The 16,050-nt window shown below is 35.7% G+C and overlaps 1 protein-coding gene across 2 annotated transcripts in view; it reads right to left on the bottom strand.

Annotated features, from left to right (window-relative positions):
- Positions 1-16,050, bottom strand: part of P4HA1 (prolyl 4-hydroxylase subunit alpha 1) — an 85,991-nt gene that overhangs the window by 50,261 nt on the left and 19,680 nt on the right. For both annotated transcript variants that reach the window (XM_059899551.1, XM_059899552.1), the window contains exons 2-5: positions 8,528-8,635; positions 7,489-7,585; positions 6,027-6,178; positions 3,163-3,300 (exon numbers count right to left, since the gene is read on the bottom strand). In XM_059899551.1, the coding sequence (XP_059755534.1) occupies positions 3,163-3,300; positions 6,027-6,178; positions 7,489-7,585; positions 8,528-8,603 (463 nt within the window). In that variant the 5' untranslated portion in view covers positions 8,604-8,635. The remainder of the gene's footprint in view (positions 1-3,162; positions 3,301-6,026; positions 6,179-7,488; positions 7,586-8,527; positions 8,636-16,050) is intronic.

The raw sequence follows: 16,050 nt of genomic DNA, 5'->3' as shown, positions 1-16,050 counted from the left end.
AGAATTCTACCAAACATTTAAAGAAGAACTAATATTAATCCTTCTCAAACTTTTCAAAAAGAGAGGAAAGAACACTTCCTATCTCATCCTATGAGGCCAGCATTATCCTTTATACCAAAGCCAGAAAAAGACACTACAAGAAAACTACAGACCAATATCACTTATGAACACTGATGTAAAAATCCTCAACAAAGTACTAGCAAACAGAATTCAGCAGCATATAATATTAAAATGATTATACACCATGACCAAGTAGAACTTATTCCTGGAATGCAAGGATGTTTCAACATATGAATATCGATCAATGTAATACACCACATTAACGGAATAAAGGAAAATAATACGATCATCTCAATTGATGCAGAAAAAGCAATTGACAAAATTCAGTATTCTTTCATGATAAAAAACACTCAACAAACTAGGAATAGAAGGAAACTACCTTAACATAATAAAAGATATATTTGAAAAACCCACTCAATGGTCAAAGACTGAAAGCTTTTCCTTTGAGATCAAGAACAAGAACAAGGATGCCCACTTTTGCCACTTCTATTCAACTTAGTACTTGAAGTTCTAGCCAGGGCAACTAGGCAAGAACAAGCTCAAAGGTGCCCAAACTGGAAAGGAAGAAGTAAAATGATCTCTGTTCACAGATAACATTATCTTTTTTTTTGCCACACTGAGCAGCTTGCGGGATCTTAGTTCCCCAACCAGGGATTGAACCTGCACCCTCGGCAGTGAAAGCATGGAGTCCTAAGCACTGGACTGCCAGGGAATACCCAGCAGATAACATTATCTTATGTTAGAAAATCCTACGGATTCCACAAAAAAACTGTTAGAACTAATAAATGAATTCAGCCAAGTAGCAGGATGCAAAGACAACACAGAAAAATTAGTTGCATTTCTATGTACCAATGAACAATCTAAAAGAAAATTACTAAAACAAGTCTAAGCATAACATACTTAGGAATTAACTTAACCAAGGAAGTGAAAGACATACAGTGAAAACTACAAAAAAACTGCTGAAAGACAACATAAATAAATGGAAAACACATCCCATGTTCATGGATTGGAAGACTTAACATTATTAAAATGTTAATACTACCCAAAGCAATCTACAGATTCAACACAATCTCTATCAAAATACTAAAAACAGAAACAGAAAAACCCATCCTAAAATTCATACGGAATCTCAAGGGACCCAGAATAACCAAAACAATCTTAAAAAAGAAGAACAAAACCGGAAGACTCACACCTCCTAATTTCAAAACTTACTACAAAGCTACAATAATCAAATAGTGTGTATCAGCATAAAAACAGACTTACAGACTAATGGAATACAGAGCCAGAAAAAACCTTTGTATATATGGTCAAATGATTTTTGACAAGCATGGCAAGACCATTCAATGGGGAAAGGATGGTCTTTTCAACAAATGGTGCTGGGAGAACCAAATATCCACATGCAAAAGAATGAAGTTGAACCCTTACCTAATACCACATGTAAAAATTAACTCAAAATAAATCAAGGACCTAAATATAAGACCTAAAACAATAAAACTCTTAGAAGAAAACATAGGACAAAAGCTTTATAACATTGGATTGGGCAATGATTTCTTGTATATGACCCTAAAGGCACAGGCAACAAAAGAAAAAATAAACAAATTGGACTTGGTAAAAATTTTAAAATTTGGATACAAAGCACAATATCAACGGAGTAAAAAGGCAACCCACAGAATAGGAGAAAATATTTGCAAATCATACATCTCATAAGGAATTAATATCCAGAATATATAGAGAACCTCTAAAACTCAACAATAAAGAATGAATAGCCCAATTAAAAAATAGACAAAGGACTCGAATAGATATTTCTTCAAAGAAGATGTACAGGCGGCTGCTAATAAGTACATGAAAAGATGCTCAATATCACTGATAATTGGGGAAATGCAAAACTGCAATGAGATACCACCCACTAGAGTGGCTACTATCAGAAAAAAAAAAAAAAGAAAATAACAAGTGTTGGCAAGGATGTGGAGAAACTGGAACCCTTATGCACTGTTGGTGGGAATGTAAAATGGTATATCTACTATGGAAAAGAGTATGTTGGCTCCTCAAAAATTAAAAACAGAATTATCATACGACCCAGCAATTCCACTTCTGGGTATATACTCAAAGAATGAAAGAGTGTCTTGAAGAGCTATTTGCACACCCATGTTCACAGCAGCATTATTCACAATAGCTGATGTGTGGAAGGAACCCAAGTGTCCATCAACAGATGAATGGATAAGCAAAATATGGTATATACATACAATGGATTATTATTCAGCCTTAAAAATGAAGGAAGTTCCGACGTATACTACAACCCTTGAGGACATTATACTAAGTGAAATAAGCCAGTCACAAAAAGACAAACGCTATATGATTCTACTTATATGAGGTACTTAAGAGTAGTCAAAGTCATAGAGACAGAAATTAGAATGATGGTTGCCAGGGACTGTGTAAGTGGGAACTGGGGAGTTATCGTTTAACAAGTATAGCGCTTCAGTTTCACAAGATGAAAAGAGCTATGCAGATGGATGGTAATGATGGTTGCATAATAATGTAAATGTACTTAATACCATAAACTGCACATTTAAAATTGGTTAAGATGGTAAATTTTGTTTTATGTTTTTTCCACAATAAAAATAAATTTAAGCAAATTACCATGAAATCAGCTGTAACTTAAAAAAAGGGGGTTTTGCCAAAAATAGGTCAGAAAGCAGGATGCTTCACACTGTAGAACACTAAAAATCAGTACATACTCAACATGTCTTGGTTTTAAATTATTGAATATATAAACTTTGATTATCAATTTCCTTATAACTTAACATACAAACACTGGGTATTCTAAAGAAAGACATTTGGAAAACTGGTTGTTTCTTTTTCTTACATGCTAAAATTGCCTACTTAAGTTAGTCCCTATAATTGTAAGATTTCACAGTAACAAGCTAGCAGCTTATCCACAACTATTCAGTCCTAGACAAAGGGTTGTTTTGTCCTCAAAGGCTGTGAAACAAATTAAAGTTAAAAATCTTAAAATACGGAAGTCTTTTTATATTAACATTGTCCTAATGGACTGAACGGAAAAGCCAGGTGATAGGATTTTTTATAGACCAGAATAATTCTTACCTGGAAGATCACCCTTTGAGATGGTATCTGTATCCAAATTGTAGGTATCCTGGAGACGCAACAGAGCTTTGGCTGCCCCAACCTGATCTTCATCATTAGGGAAGTACTGTCTCTGAATGGTTAGGTTAGAGATAAAACCTTAAAATAGGGGGGAAAAAAAAAAGAGTCTAGACACGGGTATGAAATGTACAGTGTGGGAAATATAGTCAATAACTATGTAATATCTTTGTATGGGGATGACATATCAGAACTAGACTTATCACGGTGATCATTTTGAAATGTATAGAAATATAGGATCAATATGTTGTATAACAGGAACTAACATAGTGTTGTAGGTCAATTATATTTCAAAAACAAACTCATACAAAAAGAGATCAGATTTATGGTTATCAGAGGCAGGAGGTGGATGTGCGGGGTAACTGAAGGAAGGCTGTCAAAAGGTACAAAGTTCCAGCTATAAGATAAGTAAGTACTAGGGATGTAATGTACAACACAATAAAAATAATTAACACTGCTGTATGTTATATATGAAAGTTGTTAAGAGAGTACATCCTAAGAGTTCTCATCACAAGGAAAAGCATTTTTTTCTATTTTTTTAATTTTGTATCTATGTGAGGTGATGGATGTTCACTAAATTTACTGTGATAATCATTACATGATGTGTGTAAGTCAAATTTGTGCTGTACACTTTATACAGTACTGTATATCACTAATATCTCAATAAAATTGGAAGAAGAAAAAAGACTCTAGAAACTCACAGACTTCCAATTTCCAATATAGAGTCTTAAAAGGATTTTTCAAAATCTATTTTATTATAATTTTCCACCATACCACGTGTAACAAGAAAAAATTAAATACACTGAACGAGACTTGACATACCTCTAAGTTGTTCATCTTCCCAAACCATTTTTAATGTTGCTTAAGTAATCTGAGGTCATTGCATAAATTATATCTGTATTAGTAGGTAAAGATCAACTAACATAATAGAGTTTGAAATTACACAACACAGCCTCCACTAAGCTTGAAAAGTGAACATTTAAAGATTTGAAAACAACGTTCATTGGCAACCAATTATACTTTCAGATAACAGTAAGTAAAATGTATGCTCTTAAAGTTATGTTTTCTTCTTCCATGTGCCACGTATCACATAAATGTGTAAATATATAAAGTTTGGTGGAATTCTTTAAGGAGAAGGAAGAGACATTTATTATATATTTAAGAGTATCAGGTAAGCTAGTTTATTAAAATATATTTAGATCTGTTTAATGATTAAATATAGTGTTCATCAATCAAGGTTTGCACTCTATAAATCCTAACATTAATTTTAAAAGGTTTTACATAAAATACAGCAAAAATAAAACTAAGAAACTAATTACTGATAACTATGTAACTCCTAAGGAGAACGTATGCTAAATACTCCTTAAGAAATCAATACAAAAAAAAAAAAAGTGATTTAAAATTTTAATAACATGTGTCATCATTTGCAAATCAAAGTTAGGTACAAGACTTCCCTCCATTCTCATTTACTTATAATCAACTATGCATACTTTGATCATCAAAAGGCCAGGCATTTTTATGTTAATTGAAATGTACAAATGAACAACTAGCTGGAAGAGGCCTAAGTCCATATTAAGCATTAGTTTTAAGACCAACTCCTAGTCACAATATCCACATGGAATTTTACAAGCAAGTTTTACAGAAGACTGGAACGTTTTTATGCCCCAAAACAAAATCTAAATCTAAATTTAAATCCTCTCTAATAAAAAGAAAAAACGTATATCTACTATAGCATTATGGGATGACTGCCACAGATTAAAACGCCTAAGTCTTAAGGTTTACTTTATAAAAAAACTTAGTTCATACTTGAGATTTTTTAAAAATATAATAAATAAATGTGTGTGCATATGTATATATGTATACAAATGCATACATATATGACCTTAAAAATGTTCTCATGGTGTTATATGACAACAAATAATCACAGGTACTATTTCCTTCTCATCTCAAAGAAGTATTCACAAATGCTTGCCTTAATTTTTCTTTTCAAGGTTTCCTGTCTTATGCGTAATAGTTTAGTTTACTGCTCACAAATACCTGAAAGCACCCTTGGAGTGCTTCATCTACACAGTTGGCTCAGTTCTCTGTCTCTTTTTTTTTTTTTTTGCCACCTTCAATCATTCAACAAATAACCACTATGTACTAAAGCATAATACCTCTACTTCATTAAACTCTGGCCTTAGTTTTCCGTGTCTGTTACTGAAATATCTAAAATATCTCAATACTCCAACTACAATTTTATTGTTTCAGTTAGAAAGACATTCATTATTACTGTTTGCAGCCTCAATTTTTAAATTTATTGTCTATGTTAAACAAAAGAATCCTAAGCTTCAAAGTACTATGTAAAACACAGCTAACATTTTTCCTTATTAGTATCACTGCCAGTACATTAAAAATTGATTAGAAGATAAAGACTTACCCATAAAATTTTTTAAATCTGAAGGTAATCCTAAAATGAAAACAATTACCCTCAGAAATGAAGCTGTATGCCAAATAATTGATTCACTTTTTTAGATTTCAAAGCAAAAAGGACCATGTTAAATGAAGAGCAGAAATTACATTTTAACAATACAGTTTTATTTTTCTTTACTTCCAGTTTTTATTCATCTTTTTTTTTAAATCAAGAATTCAGGATGTAGACTAAATTAACTCTAGTCAAATCAAATACATCTCAGCAATAATTCAGTTACAAGGCTGAACACCTGATGTTCTGGGAACTGAATTTATCACTTCTTCTGGCATGTCTACAGGTGGTCGCAAAAAAGCCCTACTTTTTTTTGGCTCATTAGTCTTACCATCTGACTTACCATCCGACATATCCTTAAGGACCAGATTCTCCAACTCACTCCACTCAGTGTTCAGACGTTTCATTAACTTAAATGCATTTACAGGGTGTCCAACAAATCCTTCTGGATCTTTTGTTGCTGTGCTGGTTAACTGATCTAACTTCTCTGCCCATCTAAAAATGTAAGACATAAGTGGAATCTACATAAAGCATATACACACTCAATGAGGAAGAACACTAGTAAAGCACTCAAAAAAGATTAGAGGGTTTTGAGTTAAAACTATACTTAAAATCCTTTTAAAAGTAAAATTATAAAGGATTTTTAAAAAGCAAGATTCTCTTACAGATAAGATCTAGCTTGGCAAAATCAAAATATAACTACAAGACTTTTTGTTTTAGTTTTGTTTCTCCCAAATGGTTACAGTAAACGCTACCTATCTTAGTAAAAGTTGTGATTGGATCCCTCTAGTAAGAATCTAAAAATTCATTTCCCTACAGGCCCTTAAAGCCAAATAATTGATTATTACAAAGTAATCAGCCCAATCCAATTTCAGTTACATGTTCATTTAAATCAAACTTACAGCAAAATTTTATATTCAGTATCTAGAAACTGTATTTTAAAACAAAAAAACTGAATACTTAGCTACTCATTAAACAAAGGCTTGGAACTCTCAGGTCAATTAAATATGAACCTGAGTCAATTAAAAATAAATTAGGGGACTTCCCTGGTGGCGCAGTGGTTAAGAATCTGCCTGCCAATGCAGCGGACATGGGTTCGAGCCCTGGTCTGGGAAGATTCCCACATGCCACGGAGCAACTAAGCCCGTGCACCACAACTACTGAGCCTGCGCTCTAGAGCCTGCAAAGCCACAACTACTGAGCCCACGTGCCACAGCTACTGAAGCCCGCACGCCTAGAGCCTGTGCTCTGCAACAAGAGAAGCCACTGCAATGAGAAGCCCACGCACACAACTAACAGTAGCTCCCACTCACCGCAACAAGAGAAAGCCCGCACACAGCAACAAAGACCCAACGCAGCCATAAATAAATAAATAAATAAATAAATAAATAAATTTAAATAAATAAATAAGCATTTAAGGAAAAACTATATCAATTAAATAATACTATACTTATCACTGTAATCTCTAGAATGGAACCATAGGACTGAAGGATAAATAGCAGCGGAAAATTGCTCCAGAAGGTGGCTTGATTAGGGAGGTTAGAAGAGGATAGAAGATATTAGCAACCATTGAAAAAAATTTGTCAGTCAATGACCCATACCCATTTATATTCTTATCTCAATCCATATTCTTCAAGTGAAGTCTTAGCCTGGGCCTAACTTCTGTTTTCTGTGCTCCTACTTTAGCCATTTCAACTGGCTTTTTAAGACAGAGGGCTTTCATTTTCACTCAAAGAATGTTTTAGCTCTATGAAGAAAACATTAAGGTGGAATCAGAGTCATAATAAGTAAAACACTTCGCTTACTTTTTTATTTGTTCTAATTTGTCCTCTTCTGCCTTAATATAGTCTTTCAGGGAAGTCACCAGATCTTTTTCAGTACGGATCAAATCAGTCATCTGACCTAGAAGGAGAAAAAGGGAAGAAAGTAATCAAATACCCATACTGGTCAAAACAAGTATTTTAGAATAATTTAAGAATGATTGAGAACGCTTCATTCTCAGAGGATTTACCTGGCATGAATCAGATATGTTGGAGAGAGCATCATTTTTTTTTTCTTTTTTTCCTTTTTTTCAAACCAGATAAATAAAAATAAAGCCAAAAACTCTTCTAATCATGTGTTCCAATTCAAATTTTCAAGCTACTTAATTCTGCAAGCTTGGACCATATCGACAAATTGTCTTTTCAACTAAAAATTTATTTTTTAATTTCAAAACCTTACTTTCCAGGGATCAATGTTTCTTCTTCCCTACCTCCCCCCTCACCTTTTTGTGGTTTTGAGACTACTTAGAACTAAATTTTTATTCAATAAACAAAGACCACACGAACAAAAAGTATACTTCTCAACTGCAATTCAAATATCCATATTTAGTTATTCATAATGGTAAAAGAGAACTCATCATTTTACATCCCAAAATTAGGTTCATAACTATAATACTTGTTTGTGTTTTATTTAGCTCCACAATCATGTGAGGGTAGAACTGGTTAACAGGATGACAGAAAACTTCTCTTTTAAGACATATGAAGTATGCATATAGGAAAACATAAAAGACTAAGTATATACATTAAATGATTTGCTGGGTGGATTCATTACCAGAGAATTTTCTTTGGTATGCTCTTCTAAATTTTCATAAGTTTCTAATCTGAAAATGTATTCCTTTTGTAATCAGAGAAAATAATTTAAAGAAAAAAATTGAATTTAAAAACGAGAGAGACTTTTAGAGGGGCAGGGACTGAAGTAATGTTTCAGCCTCTGGGAACACAATGTATTTTTTTTACTGATCTAAAAACACTAAAAAATGGAAATTTTTAAATGCAAAAACAACAAAAAATAATTAAGACTTACCAATTGAAGTAAAAAAGCCTGGATCAGCCAAAGACTGGGGAAGTAGAAACCCTACAACTAAAATACACCAGATCATCTTCAGAGGCTTACTTTTACAGGATCGCACACCTACAAGAGAAATATGGCCATTATTTTAAAAAAGGAGGACTTCCCTGGTGGCACAGTGGTTAAGAATCCGCCTGCCAATGCAAGGGACATGGGTTCGAGCCCTGGTCCGGGAAGATCCCGCATGCCGCAGAGCAACTAAGCCCATGCACCACAACTACTGAGCCTGTGCTCTAGAGCCCAAGAGCCACAGCTACTGAAGCTCACGCGCCTAGAGCCCGTGATCCACAACAAGAGAAGCCACCTTAGTGAGAAGCCCACGCACTGCAACGAAGAGTAGCCTCCGCTCGCCACAACTACAGAAAGCCAGCACACAGCAACAAAGATCCAACTCAACCAAAAATAAATAAATAAATAAATAAATGTAAAATAAACTAAAATGTTAGAATATGCTTAAAGGGAAAAATGGTTTCAGAGCTTTCTGATTAATCCTCTGAATTCCTAACTTGTTCCATCTTTTCCCTACAATGGCTTTAAATTTTAAAATAAGTTCAATTAAAAGTTGCAGATTTTGGGGTGATGAAAACGTTCTAAAATATACTGTGGCGATCAACTGGTGAAGAACACTGTGAAAGTACTAAAAACTACGCAAGCATGAACATGGGTTAACAGTGTGGTATATGAATTATATCTCAATAAAGCTGTTTTATTTTTTAAAAGTTGTACAGAATTAAAAAAAAAAATACCAACCAACCCTGTCGATTTAAGCTAGCAATTTTTCTCAAAGGGCCCAATGCTGAGCTTTTTCTCTTATCTACTGTGTTCTATGTAAAAAATCCTTAGCCCAGTACAAAGCTGTGGCATTTTTTTCTAAAACCTGGCAGCAAAGTCCTTCTGTCTTTTTTGCTTTGTCCCCCGTAGTGCTGTCTTTTCTGGAATGGATTCTTCATGGCAGATGCAGATTATCAACTAACCAGCAGAAAGATTTTTACCCTGCTTTCCCAAAGGCCCTGTTAGCACTCTTCTCTTGCTCCTTTCTCCACAACATACATGGACTTTAAGTCCTTCTCCCTTATTACCTTACAGGAAAATAAATTACAACTGCAGTACCATTTGCCCCAATAACAGACACCCATTGGTTATTCTGACTTGTCACCCTATTCCTCTTTTGTACAGGCACCTCTGACTCTTCCCAAGTGACTTCTCCTAAAGCAACAGGTTCAAGTCCACATTGGAAAACTCCCTATTACACACATACACACACAAAACACTTTCCCTTAACTTGAATCAATAAAAATAGATCACCACAGAAACTGACACTGACATCCTGGAAGTACTCCTAAGTCTCCTCCCTCAAGTCTGCAAACTTCCAGTTACTTCCAGAACCACACAGTAGTGAAATACACTGTTCTCTTGGCTATTTTACAGTAACTCTTTGGGAAGGCGTCTAGCGTGCAGCAGATGCAGACACTTCCTCTCCTGGGTTCCTGCCAAAGCACAAGACTTTTTCAAAATCCTGGGCTGTCTGAACAGTCTAGAATTTTCTCACTGTTTAAACAGATTTCTGCCATAATTTCTTCATAAATCAATGTTATTTCCAGCAAATACAAATGCTTTTGCTGTACTAACAGAAGGCTAATCAGAAATGTTGTCTAAACGTTTAACTCTGATGAGAAACTTTACATTTGTCAGATAAGAGCTTATCATTTTTTTCATTGCTAAAATATATTTTGTCCCTAAAGTTTCTGTCATCTTTTATCATCCTTAAACCTCACAATGAATCAAGAACCATTAGCCTACAGAAATTACAAAAAAGCAGCTTGAAAACTGCTTTATTCTAGATGGAATAAAGAGTTATAATCAACAAAAAAAAAACAACAAAAGGAAAAGTTATTGGATCTCTGAAAGGAGAGTAGAATTTTTACACTTAAAAATGATAAGAGGGGCTTCCCTGGTGGCACAGTGGTTGAGAATCTGCCTGCTAATGCAGGGGACACGGGTTCGAGCCCTGGTCTGGGAGGATCCCACATGCCGCGGAGCGGCTGGGCCCGTGAGCCACAACACTGAGCCTGCGCGTCTGGAGCCTGTGCCCCGCAACGGGAGGGGCCGCGATAGTGAAAAGGCCCGCGCACCGCGATGAGGAGCGGTCCCCGCACCGCGATGAAGAGTGGCCCCCACTTGCCGTAACTGAAGAAAGCCCTCGCACGAACCGAAGACCCAACACAGCCAAAAATAATAAAATAAATAAATAAATAACAGTTCTTTTAAAAAAAAAAAATGATAAGACAACCTATCAAAAGCCAGATGGAATTATATACACAAAATAATTTAGGTTTATGTATGTTTTTAAAAAACTAAACTACAAACTAGGAAACTAAAGAAAACAGAGCTCATTTAAGGAACTCCTAAAAATCAGTAAGAAAACTACTAAGATGTTAGTAGATAAGTGGATTAAGAACCCAGAAAGCCACAAAAGAGGAACTATAGTTAACTAAACCGCCAAAAAACAAAAATAAAAACTCACTCATTGGTATTCAATGACACAAAAAATTGAAATAAGATGGCCAGTTTTTGCCTATCAAATGAACAACTAAACAAATTTAACAACTTAATTTAAAATATCTAATGATACTGTTATATGTCAAGAAACTTAAAGTGAACATATTCCTTACTTGTAAATTTAAATGAAAAACAAGATTTAAAAATTAACATCAACTCTCATTCATTGCTGGTGGGATTGCAAAATGGTACAGCCACTTTGGAAGACAGTTTGACAGTTTCTTAAAAAATTAAACATACTCTTACGATATGATCCAGCAATCATGCTCCTTAGTATTTACCCAATGGAGCTGAAAATTTATGTCCCCACAAAAACCTGCACATGTATATTTATAGCACCTTTATTTATAATAGCCAAAACTTGGAAGCAACCAAGATTTCCTTTAGTAGGTGAATGGATACACTGTGATACATCTAGACAACAGAATATTATTCAATGCTAAAAAGAAATGAGCTATCAAACCATTAAAAAAAAAACATGGAGGAAACAAATGCGTATTACTAAGTGAAAGAAGTCAATCTGAAAAGGCTACTATATACTGCATGATTCCAACTATATGACACTCTGGAAGAAATAAAACTATGAAGAGAGTAAAAAGATCAGTGGTTGATGGAAGGAGGGCGGATAAACAGACGGAGCATACAGGAATTTTAGGGCAGTGAAAATATTCTACAATATCATAATCATGAATATGTGTCATTATACATTAGTTCAAATTCATAGAATTTACAACACCAAGAGTAAAGGGGTAATGTTAAACTATGGACTTTGGGCAATTATGACATGTCAATGTAGATTCATCAATTTTAACAAATATGCCATTCTGGTGAGGGACTATGCATGTGTTGGGGCAGGGAGTACATGGGACATCTCTGTACCATCCTCACAATTTTGCTGTAAAAAAATGAACTCCTGAAAAAAATAAACATCATACAACCCTGCTGGAATCTGTATTGAATGAGATTGTTTCTACTACACTCTGACAGAAAGTTATAAATAAATACTAATCAAAACAAAGAGGGGGGCTTCCCTGGTGGCGCAGTGGTTGAGAATCCGCCTGCCAATGCAGGGGACACGGGTTCGAGCCCTGGTCTGGGAAGATCCCACATGCCGCGGAGCGGCTGGGCCCGTGAGCCACAATTGCTGAGCCTACGCGTCTGGAGCCTGTGCTCCGCAACAAGAGAGGCCGCGATAGCGAGAGGCCTGCGCACCGCGATGAAGAGTGGCCCCCACTTGACACAACTGGAGAAAGCCCTCGCACAGAAACGAAGACCCAACACAGCCATAAATAAAATAAATTAAAAAAAAAAAAAAACAAAAAACAAAGAGGGACTTCCCTGGTGATCCACGGGTTGAGAATCCACCTGCCAATACAGGGGACACGGGGTTCGATCCCTGGGCTGGGAAGATCCCACATGCCACAGAACAACTAAGCCCGTGTGCCACAACTACTGAGCCTGTGCTCTAGAGCCTGCAAGCCACAACTACTGAAGCCCACGCGCTCTAGGGCCCGCTTGTTGCAACTACTGAAGCCCGCGCGCCCAGAGCCCGTGCTCCACAACAAGAGAAGCCACCGCAATGAGAAGCTCACGCACCACAATGAAGAGTAGGCCCCACTCGCCACAACTAGAGAAAGCCCACATGCAGCATTGAAGACCCAACGCAGCCAAAAAAGAAAAAGAAAAAAATTAACATTAGAGGGCAGACAGCAGAAGCAAGAAGAACTACAATCCTGCAGCCTGTGGAACAAAAACCATATTCACAGAAAGACAGACAAGATGAAAAGGCAGAGGGCTATGTACCAGATGAAGGAACAAGATAATACCCCAGAAAAACAACTAAATGAAGTGGAGATAGGCAACCTTCCAGAAAAAGAATTCAGAATAATGCCAGTGAAGATGATCCAGGACCTCAGAAAAAGAATGGAGGCAAAGATCAAGAAGATGCAAGAAATGTTTAACAAAGACCTAGAAGAATTAAAGAACGAACAAACAGAGATGAAGAATACAATAACTGAAATGAAACATACACTAGAAGATATCAACAGCAGAATAACTGAGGCAGAAGAACGGATAAGTGACCTGGAAGATAGAATGATGGAATTCACTGCTGTGGAACAGAATTTAAAAAAAGAATGAAAAGAAATGAAGACAGCCTAGGAGACCTCTGGGACAACATTAAATGCAACAACATTTGCATTATAGGGGTCCCAGAAGGAGGAGAGAGAGAAAGGACCTGAGAGAATATTTGAAGAGATTATAGTCAAAAACTTCCCTAACATGGGAAAGGAAATAGCCACCCAAGTCCAGGAAGTACAGAGAGTCCCATATAGGATAAACCCAAGGAGAAACATGCCGAGACACATAGTAATCAAACTGGCAAAAATTAAAGACAAAGAAATATTACTAAAAGCAGCAAGGGAAAAATGACAAATAACATACAAGGGAACTCCCATAAGGTTAACAGCTGATTTCTCAGCAGAAACTCTACAAGCCAGAAGGGAGTGGCATGATATACTTAAAGTGATGAAAGGGAAGAACCTACAACCAAGATTACTCTACCCGGCAAGGATCTCATTAAGATTCGATGGAGAAATCAAAAGCTTTACAGACAAGAAAAAGCTAAGAGAATTCAGCACCACCAAACCAGATCTACAACAAATGCTAAAGGAACTTCTCTAAATGGGAATCACAAGAGAAGAAAAGGACCTGCAAAAACAAACCCAAAACAATTAGGAAAATGGTAATAGGAACATACATATCGATAATTATCTTAAACGTGAATGGATTAAATGCTCCAACCAAAAGACACAGGCTTGCTGAATAGATACAAAAACAAGACCCATATATATGCTGTCTACAAGAGACCCACTTCAGACCTAGGGACACATTCAGTCTGAAAGTGAGGGGATGGAAAAAGATATTCCATGCAAATGGAAATCAAAAGAAAGCTGGAGTAGCAATATGCATATCAGATAAAATAGACTTTAAAATAAAGAATGTTACAAGAGACAAAGAAGGACACTACATAATGATCAAGGGATCAATCCAAGAAGAAGATATAACAATTATAAATATATATGGACCCAACATAGGAGCACCTCAATACATAAGGCAACTGCTAGCAGCTATAAAAGAGGAAATCGACAGTAACACAATAATTGTGGGGGACTTTAACACCTCATTTACACCAATGGACAGATCATCCAAAATGAAAATAAATAAGGAAATACAAGCTTTAAATGACACAATAGACCAGATAGATTTAATTGATATTTATAGGACATTCCATCCAAAAACAGCAGATTACACTTTCTTCTCAAGTGTGCACGGAACATTCTCCAGGATAGATCACATCTTGAGTCAAAAATCAAGCCTCAGTAAATTTAAGAAAATTGAAGTCATATCAAGCATCTTTTCTGACCACAACACTATGAGATTAGAAATCAATTACAGGGGAAAAAACGTAAAAAACACAAACACATGGAGGCTAAACAATATGTTACTAAATAACCAAGAGATCACTGAAGAAATCAAAGAGGAAATCAAAAAATACCTAGAGACAAATGATAATGAAAACACGACGATCCAAAACCTATGGGATGCAGCAAAAGCAGTTCTAAGAGGGAAGTTTATAGCAATACAAGCCTACCTCAAGAACCAAGAAAAATCTCATATAAACAATCTAACCTTACACCTAAAGGAACTAAAGAAAGAAGAAAAAACAAAACCTAAACTTAGCAGAAGGAAAGAAATCACAAAGATCAGAGCAGAAATAAATGAAATAGAAACAAAGAAAACAATAGCACAGATCAATAAAACTAAAAGCTGGTTCTTTGAGAAGATAAACAAAATTGATAAACCATTAGCCACACTCATCAAGAAAAAGAGGGATAGGTCTCAAATCAATAAAATCAGAAATGAAAAAGGAGAAGTTACAACAGACACCGCAGAAATACAAAGCATCCTAAGAGACTACTACAAGCAACCCTATGCCAATAAAATGGACAACCTGGAAGAAATGGACAAATTCTTAGAAAGGTATAACCTTTCAAGACTGAACTAGGAAGAAATAGAAAATATGAACAGACCAATCACAAGTAATGAAATTGAAACTGTGATTAAAAATCTTCCAACAAACAAAAGTCCAGGACCAGATGGCTTCACAGGTGAATTCTATCAAACATTTAGAGAAGAGCTAACACCCATCCTTTTCAAACTCTTCCAAAAAACTGCAGAGGGAGGAACACTCCCAAACTCATTCTATGAGGCCACCATCACCCTGATACCAAAACCAGACAAAGACACTACAAAAAAAGAAAATTACAGACCAATATCACTGATGAATATAGATGCAAAAATCCTCAACAAAATACTAGCAAACGGAATCCAACAACACGTTAAAAGGATCCTACACCATGATCAAGTGGGATTTATCCCAGGGATGCAAGGATTCTTCAATATACACAAATCAATCAATGCGATACACCATATTAACAAATTGAAGAAGAAAAACCATATGATCATCTCAATAGATGCAGAAAAAGCTTCTGACAAAATTCAACACCCATTTATGATAAAAACTCTCCAGAAAGTGGGCGTAGAGGGAACCTACCTCAACATAATAAAGGCCATATACGACAAACCCACAGCAAATATCATTCTCAATGGTGAAAAACCAAAAGCATTTCTTCTAGGATCAAGAACAAGACAGGGATGTCCACTCTCGCCATTATTATTCAACATAGTTTTGGAAGTCCTAGCCACAACAATCAGAGAAAAAAAAGAAATAAAAGGAATACAAATTGGAAAAGAAGTAAAACTGTCACTGTTTGCAGATGACATGATACTATACATAGAGAATCCTAAAGATGCCACCAGAAAACTACTAGAGCTAATCAATGAATTTGGTAAAGTTG

Source organism: Balaenoptera ricei, chromosome 16 (genome assembly GCF_028023285.1).
Source record: "Balaenoptera ricei isolate mBalRic1 chromosome 16, mBalRic1.hap2, whole genome shotgun sequence".
Classification (NCBI taxonomy): Eukaryota; Metazoa; Chordata; class Mammalia; order Artiodactyla; family Balaenopteridae; genus Balaenoptera; species Balaenoptera ricei.
Note: the sequence above shows the minus strand (reverse complement) of the source record. Positions and strands in the feature narration are given on the sequence as shown.